The 15,387-nt window shown below is 43.3% G+C and overlaps 1 protein-coding gene across 7 annotated transcripts in view; it reads left to right on the forward strand.

Annotated features, from left to right (window-relative positions):
- The window catches only part of KMT5B (lysine methyltransferase 5B), a 53,821-nt gene extending 39,154 nt beyond the window's left edge, over positions 1–14,667 (forward strand). For 5 of the 7 annotated variants that reach the window (XM_079929719.1, XM_079929718.1, XM_079929717.1 and 2 more), the window contains 2 exons: positions 3,250–3,446; positions 10,371–14,667. In XM_079929719.1, the coding sequence (XP_079785845.1) occupies positions 3,250–3,446; positions 10,371–11,845 (1,672 nt within the window). In that variant the 3' untranslated portion in view covers positions 11,846–14,667. Of the gene's footprint in view, positions 1–3,249; positions 3,447–4,453; positions 5,460–10,370 lie in introns of those variants that run through there. The other 2 variants (XM_079929721.1, XM_079929722.1) reach the window with 2 other exon arrangements.
- The last annotated feature ends 720 nt before the right edge of the window (positions 14,668–15,387 follow it).

Below are 15,387 nucleotides of genomic sequence, written 5' to 3' on the forward strand. Positions count from 1 at the left end.
CGCACAGTGTGCTAGTTGCTGGAGGGTGAAAAGAAGGAAGGAGAGGGGACAGAGGGTTTACAGAGGTGCTGACCTCGTGGGTACAGTGTCCAGGGTACATTTGATGTGCGCTTCTGGGAAATAACCATCCTAACAAAATAGTAATTGTAATACTTTCATAAGTAAGTACTGCAAATTTCACTCTAGAAAATTTGAGAAATGAAATCTAGTGAGGGACCGAAGAATATGAAGGACCAAATTGTTTTAAAGCTTATATGAAAGTATGTCTGATGATAGCTAAGAAAAAATTAGATTCTAAAGTATAGTTAGGGGCAGTTGGCCTTATTAAAAATTTACTATGAAACAGTTGTGATCAAAACTTGATGACACTGGCCGATATGGACAAATAAGAGGACATGAACAGACTCCTGAAATAGAGCCGAGTGTGTATGAAGTCTTAATACCACGTATGGGGAAATGATGATTTCTTTAATAAATAATGGTGACATAATTCATTGTGCGCCTGGAAGAAAACCAAGCTCAACATCTCACACCATATACAAGATAAATTCAGATGGATTAAAATTTTTAATTTAAAAATATAACGTAAGATGATTAGGAAAAAAATTAGAACGTATACGTCTACCCTTGGGGTAGTGGAAATCTTCTGAAAGAAGTTAAGACAAGAAATGGTGAATATGAAAATTTTTGAATAGCTAAAAGCAAAAGTCAGATTAATGACAAACTGAAGGGGGAAAAAAGTACATACACGGCAGAGTTAATATCCCAAGGACAAAAAGCTCTTATAAGCTCATTAAAAAAAAAGACAGACTTCCACTAGAGAAAAGAGGTAAGGAAGGTGCTACACAGAAAATGATGGCCATAAACAAGGAAAACAATAGCTAGGTATCCGTTTTCACTATCAAATTGGCAAAATTTAGAAGCGTACTCTGTGCTGCTGGTGAGGATGTGGGGAAACAGGCACTTACGCAATGTCACTAGGGCTGTAAATTGCTATAACCTTTTGGGAAAGTAATCTGGCAATATTTGTTCAAAATAATCACACCCTTTTGTCTGGCAATCAGTTCCATATGGAAGAATCTATCCTATGGAAGTAGGAGCATTAGTTAGTAAGGATTTGGTTTCAAAGCAGGGTAGCAGCAGCATTCGTGGTGGCAAGCAGAAACCACAAACCTACAAGTTTCAGTAATCACCAGTAGTGCTTGAACAGATTATGGAATGTTTAGTCTGTGTAAAAGGTACAAGTTTCAAAACAGTTCAGATTTACTTGTGCATGATGTAGTAAGAAAGCTGGGGGAAAAAAAAGAAAGCAAGCTGGTTGCTGAGTAAGAGGTATGGTATTATCCTCTTTGGGTTTTGTTTGCTTAGGAAGAAACAACAATGTGAATAGGTGTGTAGCTCATGGCAAAGGAGCAGGAGATGAGGTGCTGGCAGGTGGTTAGCACTGGCGCCAGGGCGGGGTCGGGGGGCTCTGGGGATGGAGGCTGGCTGGGGAGCACTATTGACTTCTGCTTTATGGAGACGGAGCCTAAGATTGTCTCACCTGTTGCAGCAAACACAAGCATGTGTTACTGTCATAAGTTAAAAAGAAGTAAAGGAAGTAGAGAAACAGATGAATGGGGGAGGTTTACTTAAAAAAAATAAATTTTCAGATAATTCCACCATGATCATTTATTTTGTATTAAAGTATGGCCCATCTTTCCAGAAATATTACAGGTTATGGTAAAAAGGCACAATATCTGAACAAAATTTATTAATTCCTTAATCCACCTGAAATGAAACAGCCTTTAGGATTTACGCATTTACTTTCTGAATATACTTCATGGTGGAGTGGAGTGTAATTGTTGGCCTGCCGTGGTGAAGGTTACCTAGAGGTTTTTACAGTGATTTCTAATGCACCATTTGAAAAAAGAATTGAGGCAGTCCCACAATATGTTTGTCATTTTTACAAAAGCATCAATAAAAGTAGAATTCCAGATCCATTCTAGGAAGGCGAAGAAGGCAAGAATGCTCACCTTAGTCGCCAAACATAGTCTCTGCATTCAGACTAGCTTTGTGCTCCTCCCTAGCATTAAGAGGTTTAAGAGGGAGGGAGAGAAAATAAAATTTTTGTTCTCCCTTAGCAAAAGGTGAAATACTCAGATTCCTTGGAGGAGAAAAGTTATTTTCTCCTCATCTAAATCCTGAAGGAGATAAATCACATGGGGTCTTTTGGAGGGCAGTGTTGCTTCATAACGGGAAGTGCTCACAGTTTTGCCTCAAGTTCAGAAGCTGTTATTATATGGCTTTTCTTCAACAAGCTAAGGCCAGTGACAGGCAAGTCAGTGAAGGCAATTTTGGCCAAAGAGATTTATCATTTTTAAATGCAATATGTAGTGCTTAATTTTTTTAACCTCATTAATTTATATTTTATTTATTCTTTTGAGCAGAGCAAGTAGAAATTTACCTTTATAACACTGAATAAAGCACAGATTTGCAAAGCTAGGTTCATTAAGGAAGTTTAGGAGGACTTCTTATTAAGCACCCACTTCATTAGAATTTATATAAATATAAATAATTAAAGCAGGTTACAGATCATTCTTAGCCAGTGGTAAAAGCAAGTCTTTTAATGTCTTTTATTTAGTAACATTTTGTTAATTATGTTCATTCAGTAACTTTAAAGGAGGAATTTAACAGTTTTCATTATTCTAGAAGTGAGATTTTCACTAAGATAGCCTAGCCTTCTTATTCAGAATTTCAGTTAGTATTTGTTTGTATCTAACATTAGCTTCTAAGCAATGATTTAATTTATGGAAATTCGCTGGTTCCTCTTTTAATTCTGTAATTCTCAATATTCAGTAATGTAGTGTTAAATTATGCAGAACAAAGCTGGGATATAATTAACAGGTGGGTTATTTCAGTTACAGTTTAGACCTAATTATTGTACCAGTCGGTTTTGAAATTGAAATTTTATTTATTTATTTTTACCTACACTTGAAATTCTACAGGGTCCAACCAGTAGCTTCTCATGGGCAATTAACAATTGATTGACAGTAATCATAAATTGTTTTATTTTAAGTCTGGGGCTTTTTTGCATTAATTTTATATATGTGTGTATTTTGAGAGTCCTAGGCTTAGCGGCTTTCCAGTGGCGATTAGGGCCTCATCAGTTCATCACACTTGCTGATCTGATGTGGCCAAGTGCGCTCAGCAACCAGGCTTACGTCAGTGAGAATGCTGTTTGTGTAACCTGTGCTGTTTCTCTTTCAGACGGGGAACTGGTGCTTTTAAATCCAGAGTGGGACTGCCTGCGCCTGCTCCTGTTATCAATAGCAAATATGGACTCAGAGAAACAGATAAACGTTTAAATAGGCTTAAAAAGTTAGGTGACAGCAGCAAAAATTCAGACAGTCAATCTGTCAGCTCTAACACTGACGCAGATACCACTCAGGAAAAAAACAATGCAAGTAAGTAAGGGAGATTTGATAAGCATATCTTTTTTTTTTTTTTAAGTATTTTCACATAGTTTGCTTTCTAAAGCATGCTCTAATAGTTTTGATCTTTTAAACATTGAGAGAAACTCTGGGATTCATGCACTTCACCAGCACTGCAAGGTTCTAGAAGTGATTCGAGCACAAAAGCAGTCTGTATCATGCCTCCAGATTTAATATGGTACTAAATTGTCTGCTTTTCTTGAATACTGGGTAACTGGATATTAAATTCTCCATCGTGTGTTCCAGGGTCATCATATGTTTGACAGAAAGCTTTTCAAGGTGTTAGTTTCTCTGTAATGATATTGTTAGGCCCACAAGAAGACAAAGAACGGGGTGGCGTCACACAGGCACATACGTGTTCTGCGCCTGGCCAGTCTGTTAGGATGGATGATGGACTTGGGGAATTCATAGCTTCTGGCCTCAAGGCTTCCACCCTTTTACTGCTTGCTTGCCGTTTTCAAAATGAACTGACTCAATTCACCAAACCACCAGTTACCAGACTCAGAATTGTGATAGAGGAGCAGTTTGAATGTCATTATACTGTGACGTGTTGTAATAGCCACTCGACCGAAAGTAGCAAGAGTGATGAAAAGGAGAAGGAAACAAGCTTTAAGATACCAGTTGTGTGGGGGGGCAAGACCTGATGGAAACTGGAAAAAGAGAATGAAGAATAAAGAGAAAAGAAAGAGAAGAATCCTAAGTGAGCACAAGAAAACACATCACGTTTTTGGAACCTTGAAGTCCTGGAACCATCCTGATTGCTACTGTTTTCCATCTGGGTAGCACCAGTTTTCTCTGGTTGCCACTAAAGCAGTAGGCTCCTTAGTCTGACTTGTCTCTGATAGGAATAAAGTTTAAAAGTTTTAACTTGATGGTCCCCAAAGTATGCCTGTTCTGGCACTCTAAATGTCCATACATACTTGTTAGCAGTAAGTACCGTCTGAGGTCTGATTATTTTAGGCTCTTCTCCCTGTCTTCAGATGTTTTCAGCCCAACTCTGGGTACTCCTCTCCACTACAGAAAATCCCAAAGAAAAGGGAAGATGTCTCCCGTGATGGTGACTGTCACTGCCCTGAATCCTGACTCTACCTTCTGCTGGGAGTCAGAGGCCAGGGGTAACCTCTGCCGTGGAAAAGCGATGCCGCATTCCTATTCCAGTCTTTAACGTCCAAAGTGAACGAAGAAGAGCAGTTAGTTCGTCATTCACTGTTGATTGTTGGTTTTAATAATAAACGCAGCATAATCAACATTTTGTTTTCTGAGTCTGGTTCCTTGGTGAAGCTGGCGACTTGTGAGGCCCATTTTATGAATGTCTGCGTAAGAACACTTAGGAGTGTGCTGCCAGCCACACGTGGGGATGGCCACGGCACTGTCCACGTGGCTCGGTGACGTTCGTGCGGGTGCTTTGTGTTCTTACGCGTTAACCATACACTGATGTGTAGATACTGAACTCAGTACCCCACTTAGTTTAAAAAATCAAAATAGGAAAAATTTTTGGAAGGTGTTGAGTGTTCTATTATGTGACCATCTATGGGATATTTATTAATAAACCAAATACATGTTCAAAGCCTGCTGGTTGTTAAAAAGAGAAAGAAAAGTGTATGAGACTTGAGCCCCTCCCTTGGGGAGTTTATGCCTTAGCTCCAGGATGGGACCAGTACACAGTAACTATGCAGAGCAGGCTGCAAATGCCACTTGCTAAAGGCTAGAGGGAACAGGTGATCCCTCTGAGCTGTAGTCTCAGCATTACAGAACAGAAATAGAGCCCTTCACCGTGACTGCTTGTATCAGGGTGCTTACTTTAGTCAGGTTACTTTTCTGCACAGTGATTGTCTGGAGTAATTCAAGGGTTGGCATAAGTAGCTTTGAGGGTCATTGTGACAGTTGCTAGACGTGGCTCGGGGCTCTGAAGGAGTTCGAGGTTTACTCCAGCGGTCTCTGAGAACATTGTGCACTAAGTATGTTCATAGCAGTGTTTTCTCGGGCTCTTACATGTGTTCTTTTAGGCTGTATTTCTTTTGCTGTTTGTGTCTTGACCAAACCCTTCTACCTGTTTGAAAGAAAAGACTTTGACACTGCAGTGGATGCAAGGCCAGAGGTGCCCAAGCCTTTCTCCCAAGGGGCGTGGGCATACATATTGTGTATAGATTCCGAGTACCCATCTTATCCTGCAGTTTGGTTAGAATTAAGCAGCTGACAACTATAGAGGAACTGCTTTCTCTGAACAGCGTGTTTGTTCTTTTTAAAGAAACGTTTCTGCCTAGTTGGAAGAAAAAATTCTTTCTTCCTTCCATGCAGGTCCTTTTTTGGAAGGTGTCTCAAGAACGACAACTTGACTGTTTGCTTTAGCATCCAGAGAGGAGACGAGAAATCCCTTCTCACAGGTTCAGTCCACAGACCTGATTATAATGCCATCACTAGAAGAGTCGGGTTTCTTAGGCCTCTTGTGCCTCAGTGGCTAGGCCACCCCCATAGTGCTGCGTCCTGGATGTGAGCCACTGAAAATGCCACGAGTTGGTGCAAGTCCCAGAGGACTCCCACCTGTGGAATAAGTTCACTCAGCTGGACTGAGGAGCGCCTGCCCTGGAGACAGTGGGCTGGGCCACCACCTGTCACTCTCTCGCCTGCCGCAGACATCACTGGTTGGTCTGAACACTTTTCTGCTGAGCCTGCAGGCTGCTTCAGAATCCTTTCCAGCACCTTTTTCCAGCCGTTCATTCCTGTGTTGGTTGCATGAGGTGGAGCCTGCTTCTTGTGCCTGACAGACTCCTTGAACTGAAGTCTTTAAAATCCTGTTGAGGGTTTTTGGGTCCTCGTGTTGGGAACATGCCAGGCTGTGTGTGGCCCTCGTGTTCCCTTAGCTCCACCGTGTGTGTTTCTGGGGCTTGTCCCGCGCAGGGCACGGGTGCAGCCCGAGCGTTCTGGAAGCTTTGATGTCGTTTTGCTGCTCTTGTGTCTGGCTGTCATTCTCGATGCCCACACAGAGCTGCCTTATGATTTTGAGGACACCCTGAGGGGACCGCGGTAGCCATACCACGGGTCCTTTCCCAGGAGTTGGGACTGGCCCCGTAATAGCTCTGTGGTGTCCCTTAGAGGCCGTGTGACGGTGTGGTGAAAAGCTTGAGATCTGGGGCCACAGGCCTCAGCGCAAGTCCCATCTCTGCCGCTGACCGGATGGACGCTCTCAGGCACGCTAGCCCACCTGAACTTGGTTTTCATTTAGTGTCGTAGCTCTTACTTCAGAGAATGCTTATTATGATTGAGATCATACTAATTTGCCCATTTGGCACTGTACCTAGTATATACTAATTGCTAGAATGTGTATCTTCACGTGAAATTACTGTCTAGGTTTATGCATTTGGGATTTGTCCCAGCCGTGAGGGAAGAGAGCCACACGTGGCGTGTTAGTGCCAAAGCCAGGGGAGCCGTGGCCGTGCCTTCCCTCCACTGTGTCAGGATCCTCAGTCTCTTGATAGACTTTTCTTAGTTTGCCATTGTGACCACCATCTCTCCCTCAGCCTGCTGTTGCTGGCGCTCACCCCCCATCCCCCCGCGATAGTGTAGCAGCACCTTCGTGGCGCCGTGAAGAGCCCTGGGTGCTTAGTCACGTTGCCCACATTTCTCTTACCCAGCCGGACTGTGCCTTTTGTGCCCTTTGACTTGAGCACACCTTTTAGCTGGGCTTTTGTTGAGATAACGCTGTTCAAACAAGATGAGAATACACTGATAAATACATAAATACGGAAGTGAAGTCTCTCTATTGAAATAACACGTAGCATCAAATTCAGTCTCTCTTGTGCTCTTTAAAACACACACTGAAGTGCTTTGTCAGTGGTTCACTGCAGTCAGCTAACAATGAACCTCTCGGAAGGAGGGGTGGAAGGGCGAGAGCCCAGATTCAAAATCACCGTAAGTGAGATTCATCCAGTGATTGAAAAATCAGTGCCCAAGTGAGGAGAATCTCAGGTGCCACGAAGAGTCACAGGAAGGGTAACCTGTCATGTGTAGAGTCATGAAAGGCTTCCTGAGAGAAGTGTTTGCTGAGCTGAGTCTCAAAAGGGGAGGAGAAGTTGGCCAAGTGAAACGTGCTCCAAGCAGAGGGAACGTCACAAATGAACGTGTGGGCACGAGTGTAGGATTTGCATCAGTAAAGTTCATCAAGGCTGGAGTAGAAGGTGGGAAGGAGGGATATGAGCATAATTTAAAATTTTGGACTTTATTCTGAGGTATTAGGTTATTGGCAGGTTTAAAGCCCAGAAGTGACGTGGCATACCAGGAGAATCATCTGGGCTGCGTGGTGGGGGATGGAATGTCGGGGAAGCAGTAGGGAGGCAAGGAAAGGCGGGTGTTAGTGCCAGAGTCAAGGCAGGAAATGGTGGCATCAGGAATGGAGAGGAGGTGGTCCCAGCGGCACTGCAGGAGTGGACTCCACAGGACCAGTGGCTGGTTGGTGAGAGTTAGCGAGAGCAGGCGTCATGGATGACCTCCCCGTGTCTGCTTGGGCAGCTGGCTGGGTGTTGGTGGTATTGACCAAGATGGAGAACTTAGGCTTGGTGGTGAGTTCCCTTTGGGCATGTTGACTTGTGAGGGGCTCATGAGACAATCTTAGCGGGCGATCAAGGTCCCAGTGGACCTTCGGTGATGCGGATCTGTAATTAAGGCGAGAATCAGGCTAGAGACTTTGGTTTGGGAACTGCCAGCATATCGATGGTGATAGCCGTGGAGGAGTGGCTGCTTATGGCCTGGAGACTGAGTAGAGTTTTCAAGGGGCCTAGGATAGCAGAGGCCTGAGGAGTGCAGTCCACCGGGCAGATGGAGGAAGAGGGTCCGGGACACGGAGGGAAGGCCAGGAGAGTGTGCTCTCGCGAGCAGCCAAGGAGAGAGGGGGTTCAGGAGGGGGTTCAGGAAAAATAATGGTTAGCAGCGTCACATTCTGCAGAGAAGGAAGCAACGGTACGGGCTGAAAGGGTCCACCGGATTTCATGACAAGGAGTCTGTGAGGGAGACTGGCAAAGGCGCTGTTTAGGAGGACAGGTTGGATCCAGATTGCAGGGGGATTGCAGTCAAGGATACACGGTGTAATGATCATTGTGGAGGGGTGGTTGCAGGTATGAAATGAGAACCGCTGACCTTGGTCATAGAATGGTCCTTGAAGAGCCATAGACAGCAAAGTCTCACCATAGCCACATTTGAGAAAGGCAGACACCAGCACTGGTGTGTTTACATCATAAGCACATCTACTCTCACCTTGTAGGAAGCCTTGTAAGCACAAAGAAATCCTTAAGCAAAAGCCGTCCCTAAATATCCTTATATTTAAAAAATTATTTCTGGTAAGTTCTGTATAATTCATTTCATAATACGTCGGTGGTTCTCAAATTGGGTGGCACCCAAACTTTACTGCTACTACTGTTCTTAGAAAAAAGTTGCCTCCCTGGTAGCATCCGGCACAGATAAGCATGTTCTTGGTTCAGTCAGTGGATCTCATTCCTGGGAATTCTGCTGGTTTGGAGATCCCAGAGCCATTCGTGAGCCCGTCTTCCTGAGTACAGAGACTTCTGTTCTTGGCGGGTTGATGTTTTTGGAATGCTGTTCTGCATTCTTGCTCCTCTCCCTCAATAAAAACTAACTAATGGTAACCTGACTCGCTCAGCCATGCAGAAGGAACAGCAGTCACCCTGGCGACCCTCAGGCGTGTAGGAAGCAACAGTCTTGTCGGGCAGCGTGCTGGGCTTACGCACGTTCACTGGTTTTTATTCCCTCTGTTTTCTGTTGAGAGGTGGTGATGATTCGTTTGGTCATCTCAACTTCCCTAGTGAATGATTTAAAGGGGTATTTTGATGGGAAGAGCTTTTCAGGTGGGGGATGGGGAGCAGACTAAGTGATCGCGAAAGTGACTCACGTAAAACACTGTGACTATAAATCCAAAATGTAGACGTAGAGAAAAACAAAGATGGCGGAAAGGAAAGTCAGTGGCAAGGTCAGAGGCTCACCACGGGGCCACCTGACACTTGAGTCACATATAAGCCTTTTGAGAAGCCGTCCAACTGTCATGTTAGTTCTCAGGTTGTCATTCCCAGTAGGTTGTCATCCCCTTGTCCAGAGGAAGGAAGTTGGGTCCCCCTTGTCCCGAGAGTGTAACTCTAGCAGTGCGCTTCTTCCCTCTTGCGGTTTGATTGTCGGCAGCGGGCAGTCAGCGGAGGGATGGGGCCAAGTAAGTTCCGCAGCCTTCAGAGCCTCTGCTAGTCCTCACAGCATTGAAGGGAACAGCTTAGAAGGTGCGGCATTTGGGGATAAATGTCTAGTGGGAGTAACAATATGCGGTTCTTAGGATCTCTTTTTCTTACTTGAAAACATCGTGATAGAATTTGTCTCTGAGAGCCTGTTAGTCACCTGTCGCCAGTTCTGGATTACTAGTCAAATAACATACTTTGAGTTAATGAATAATGGATTTTAGAAACATTTTAAATGATGATTTTAAGAAGAATCTATGAAAGAAAAATATTATTTTTACTTAGCTTTACTTCAGATATTTTATGTGGTAAAAGACTAAATCAGGGAAAGAAGTGTTCAGTTTGGACTAGTGTCGTGATAGATTAAGGACACTTAGAGTGAAATCCAGGTCCTTGCTGTGCTAAGAGCTCTTTAACCCTGAAATTACGTACCTGGAAAGTGAATAGATGCTTCTTAAATTAGAGGCAGAAATTAGAAAGCGAATGTAAAGGAGAACTGTAGGAGTGCTGGCGGAAACGCAACTGGGGTCTGTCTACCACGTTTTTTGTATAATCTAAACATTTCATAGCTAATCATCTGGGTGTTGGCATTGTTTTGTTGAACATTACCGTGTTACCAAGACTGTTTTTCATCCTTTTTTTTTCTTTTTTTTTTTAAACTTTGCAGCTTCTAACCGAAAATCTTCCGTTGGCATGAAAAAGAACAGCAAGAGCAGAGCATTGACAAGGCAGTCCATGTCAGGAATTCCAGCTCCTTCCAACTCTACCTCATCTAAGCTAACTCCTATAAGTAATTCCAGGGTACCAAAGAAACTGAGAAAACCTGCAAAGCCTTTACTTTCAAAGATAAAACTAAGAAATCATTGCAAACGGCTGGAGCAGAAGAGTGCTTCGGGAAAACTCGAAATGGGAAACTTAGTACTTAAAGAACCTAAAGTAGTTCTGTACAAAAATTTGCCCATTAAAAAAGATAAGGAGCCAGAGGGACCAGTCCCGGCCGCGGCGGCCAGTGGGTGCTTAACTAGACACGCAGCGCGAGAGCACAAGCAGAACTCCGGGCGAGGCGCCCCTGCGCACGTGGAGGGCGCCCCCTGCACCTACACAACCCGGCGGTCCTTGAGGACGAGGATGAATTTGAAGGAGACCTCCGACATCAAGCTCGAACCAAATACGTTGGATGGCTACAAAAGCAGCTTGACGGAACCTTGCCCAGACAGTGGCGAGCAAGCATCTCCTGCGGTGCAGGAGGAAGAACTGGCTCACGAAGCTGCGCAGAAGGGGGAGGCCAAGTGTCCTAAGAGTGACAGCACGTCAAGGAAGAAGTCACGGCAAGGGAAGCTGGTGAGACAGTTGGCAGAAGCAGAGGAATCCGCTGCGGTGCACGATTCCCCCGGCAGAGCTGGCGTGGGGCGAGAGGGCGTGGGGTCCCACCCTGACCAGGGCGAGCACAGCAGCCTGGAGGGCGTGCCCGGGAGCTACACGGACTGGCCCCCTTCTCCCGTTAGCGGTTCTGTGGTCGCATCAGACAGCTTCAAAGCAAAAGACAGCTTCCGAACTGCAAAAAGTAAAAAGAAGAGGCGGATCACTAGGTATGATGCACAGTTAATCCTAGAAAATAACTCTGGGATTCCCAAATTGACTCTTCGTAGGCGTCATGACAGCAGCAGCAAGACAAATGACCAAGAGAATGATGGAGTGAATTCTTCAAAAATAAGCATCAAGTTAAGTAAAGACCATGAAAATGATAATAATCTCTATGTAGCAAAGCTTAATAATGGATTTAACTCAGGATCAGGCAGTAGCTCTACAAAATTAAAAATCCAGCTAAAACGGGACGAGGAGAGCAGGGGGTCGTATGCAGAGGGGCTTCACGAAAATGGGGTGTGCTGCAGTGATCCTCTTTCTCTCCTGGAGTCTCGCATGGAAGTCGATGACTATAGTCAGTATGAGGAAGAAAGTACCGCTGATTCCTCCTCTTCAGAGGGAGATGGAGAGGAGGATGACTATGATGACGACTTTGAAGACGACTTTATCCCTCTTCCTCCGGCGAAGCGGCTGAGGCTCATAGTCGGAAAAGACTCTATAGATATTGACATTTCTTCCAGGAGAAGAGAAGATCAGTCTTTGAGGCTTAACGCATAGTAAGCTCTTGGTCTTAATTTGACCCGGGATAACTACTTTAAAGAAATAAACAATTCCAGTCAATTACTCCTCAACCGAAAACATTTTAGGGGCAGCACTTCTGTTGTCTTTTCACTTATCAGCATAATACTGTAGAAAGTGTACAGCGTACTGACTCTTCTTAAAAGTCTGATTTGTGCAAATTTTTATTGTACTTTTTAAATAGCCTTCTTATGTGCAATTCTGAGTTAGAGGTAAAGCCCTGTTGTAAAATAAAGGCTCAAGCAAAATTGTACAGTGATAGCAACTTTCCACACGGGACGTTGAGAACAATAATGTGGCTACACAATTTTCTTTTTTTTAACTTTAAGAGCATCAATTGGCTCTTTAATATATGACTAAAAAATAATTTAAAACAAATCACAGTAGCAGCATATTAAGGTTTTCTAGTATATGCTAATATCACCAGCAATGTTCTTTGGCTTTTTGATTTATTTGCTAGATGTTTCCCCCTTGGAGTTTTGTCAGTTTCACAGTTTGCTGGCCCAGGTGTACTGTTTGTGACCTTGGTTAAATAGCAGACCATCGGTCGGGTGGGAGTGAAATCGGTTTCTTTAAAAAAAAAAAAAAAAAAAAAAAACATTACATGCGTGACAGCTAACTTTTCAGTACGTTATATGTACGAGGGTCGCAGTGTGCAGGAGGAGTTTCGATACAGCGTATTTATTGCTTGTCATGTAAATTAAAGACCTTGTATTTAACACTTTTCAATCCTTTTAGATAAAATTGTTCTTTGCAAGAATGATTGGTGCTTATTTTTTCAAAAAATTTGCTGTGAACAAATGTGATGGCAACAAACAACATTTATCTAATGAACTACAGCTATCTTAATTGGGGTCTTCAAGTTTTCTGTTGCACTTGTAAAATGCTACAAGGAATATTAAAGAACTCTATTCACTTTAACTTATAATAGTTTATGAAATAAAAACATGAGTCACAGCTTTTGTTCTGTGGTAACCTATAAAAAAATGTTTGTCTTTGAAATTCAGTGTAAAGAACTGAAAACAGTGTATATGTTGTAAATATTTGTGTGTTGTGAGAAATTTTTGTCATAAGAAATTAAAAGAACTTACCAGGAAGGTTTTTAAGTTTAGAAATATTCATGCCAATAAAATAGGAAATTATAAATATATAGTTTTAAGCACTGCATCAGTGGGAGTTCTTGGCTTATGTTAGTTTATGTATGAAAATATCAAAGATTTTTTTGACTATATTATCAGTTAAACAAAAAGAGGAGTCATTTAATTTGTTTTTGAAGCACTTTGAGAAAAATTAATTTTAAGTAACTTAATGAGCAAAATTTTGATTACTACTTTATGTTCAATACCAACCTTCCATTTCTCTGGATGATTTTACAAATCATTGGACAAAGAATCTGAGAATATACATCTGTAGCAGGTGTCTGACACCAGTGGGGTCTCTACTTCTGGGAAATGTGTACATGTGCTTTCACATATACAGTGTTCCTAAGTGAAATCAATTCAGGAGATTCGTGTAGTGTCTAGAAAAGTAGCCCATATCTTTAAATCCTTAAAGGAATCTGCAGGTAATGAGAAGTCCAGTGGAGAAAACCTCAATGCTTACTGTTACTCCTTACTGATTCCTACCAGTTTCTAGGTTCCTGGGGATACTATTTAAATTAAGTTCCTTAGAACTATTGCTAGTAGGTTCCAAATAGAAATTAGTAACATTCATAAAAGTTCTTTAAATTTAGAATTTTTCTCCCCTTCTGTTCTTCAAGGAATTACTTCCATAGTCTTCTGTCGTCTCGTTCCTGTTTGTTACGGTGCAGTTTCATCCTCAGGTATTAATGTGGGAGCAGGTGGCTGACCTCCTCGTCCACTCACACCCCCCTTTGCTCGCTCCGTCTAGAATTCTTCACCTCTCGAAGTAGGGCAGCCCTGCAAGGTCTGTCCCAAGGCACTCGGAGCAGTCTACAACCTCACCCAGTCCTCCCGGTGTCTCTGGGTGGCAGTGGGAGACTCAGGCCACTGAGAAGGTCACGCTCAGACCCTGTGTCTGGGAGGTACCAGAGAGCAGGGGGTCATCTTTTATTCCCACCTTAGTTTGGAGTCTTTCAAAGAGGTCCAGAGACTAAATCTTGAACTGTTTTCTTGGAATACCAACGATAGCCATTTCAGGAATTTCATCTTAAGGAAAAAGTAACAAAATAACCGCATTTCCCACTTTACTCCATTTTTAAGCTTAATTTTAGTAATTTATTTATGAAGTTTAACTTTATTGAGGCCTCGTCTTTGGGGGCTGACCTTCCCGTGGGTCCGAGCAGTGACGTTAGGTGGTGGTCACTGCCTCAGGAGTCGGTGTGCACAAGCGCTCGGCAGCCACTGCCGGCGCCTTCCAGGGAAACCTAATTTCCGTTTTTACAGTTAGGGGCCTCGGAGCTGGTCTAGCTCTGCTGTAGAACTTCACTGTGTGGAGTGGCGAAACCCACACACTGTTGACCACTTGGAAGAGGTTGCATTCAATAAAACGTAGCTAGAGCTTATGCAACGATTGGTAAAGATTTTGGCATTGTAAGAATTAGGAAATGATCATAGAAATATATGTAAGGTATTCAATTTTCAATCATTTTTCAAATTACTGTTTTAAATTGTTTTGCTGAGTTGTAATACTTTTGAGATACAATGTATTCCTTGTACTGAAAGAATGAAAAAAGGACTTTTTCAGCATTTGAGGTAAGTTCTTTAATGTTTCATTAAAAACATTTTTTACAAATATTTTGTACATGCACTTGCAGTATTGAGGTTAATCATTTTAATAAATTCGGAAATTAAAACAGTTTGGCCGGTGTTCACTGTATCTGAGAAAAAAAGATCAAAGTGGTGACTGTGTCCACAAGGTTTTCACGTACAGTAGAATTTGTAAAATCACTTTCTGAAGCTTTTCAGTATCTGTGAGTGTTCTGAGCCCTGGTCTCCTTTTGCTTCTGGTGCCGTTTGGTTTAAACGGGGGGTGAGCACTCGTTCCTCTCTCGGTGGGGAGACCACTTTCAAACTACATAGCCCCCTGGCCCTCAAACCCAAGAAGGCTTTTGCTACCCAGTTATTAATGGTGCCTGACTACTTAGTTTTTTCCCCTCTCTGAGACAGAACTGGCATATCCAGCACTGGTGTGCATCATTTTTTTCTCCCAGTTACTGTAGCAAAACTTAAGTTGGGAAAGGAAATGTGACTGGCTTAGGAGTCAGGAAACCTGAATGTGCCCAGCTCCGCAACATGTGGGTGACCCCGAGAAAGCTGCTCACCCCCAGATCTCTTTGCAGCACCTGTAGGTCAGCACGGACACCTGGTCCTGTTGCCAGTTAAGCTTCAGGGTGAGCTGCGTCCACTCGCGGTGAGGGCGGTCAGGGTGAGTGGTGCAGACCAGGCTGGGAAGACTTCCCGATGAATTGGAATATCCACGCAAACTTGGGTTCCCGGTATGAGAAACGGCTAACAGGGCTTCCCTGGTGGCGCAGTGGTTGAGAGTCCGCCTGCTGATGC

This window comes from Stenella coeruleoalba (genome assembly GCF_951394435.1).
Source record: "Stenella coeruleoalba genome assembly, chromosome: 8".
In the NCBI taxonomy this organism is placed as follows: domain Eukaryota; kingdom Metazoa; phylum Chordata; class Mammalia; order Artiodactyla; family Delphinidae; genus Stenella; species Stenella coeruleoalba.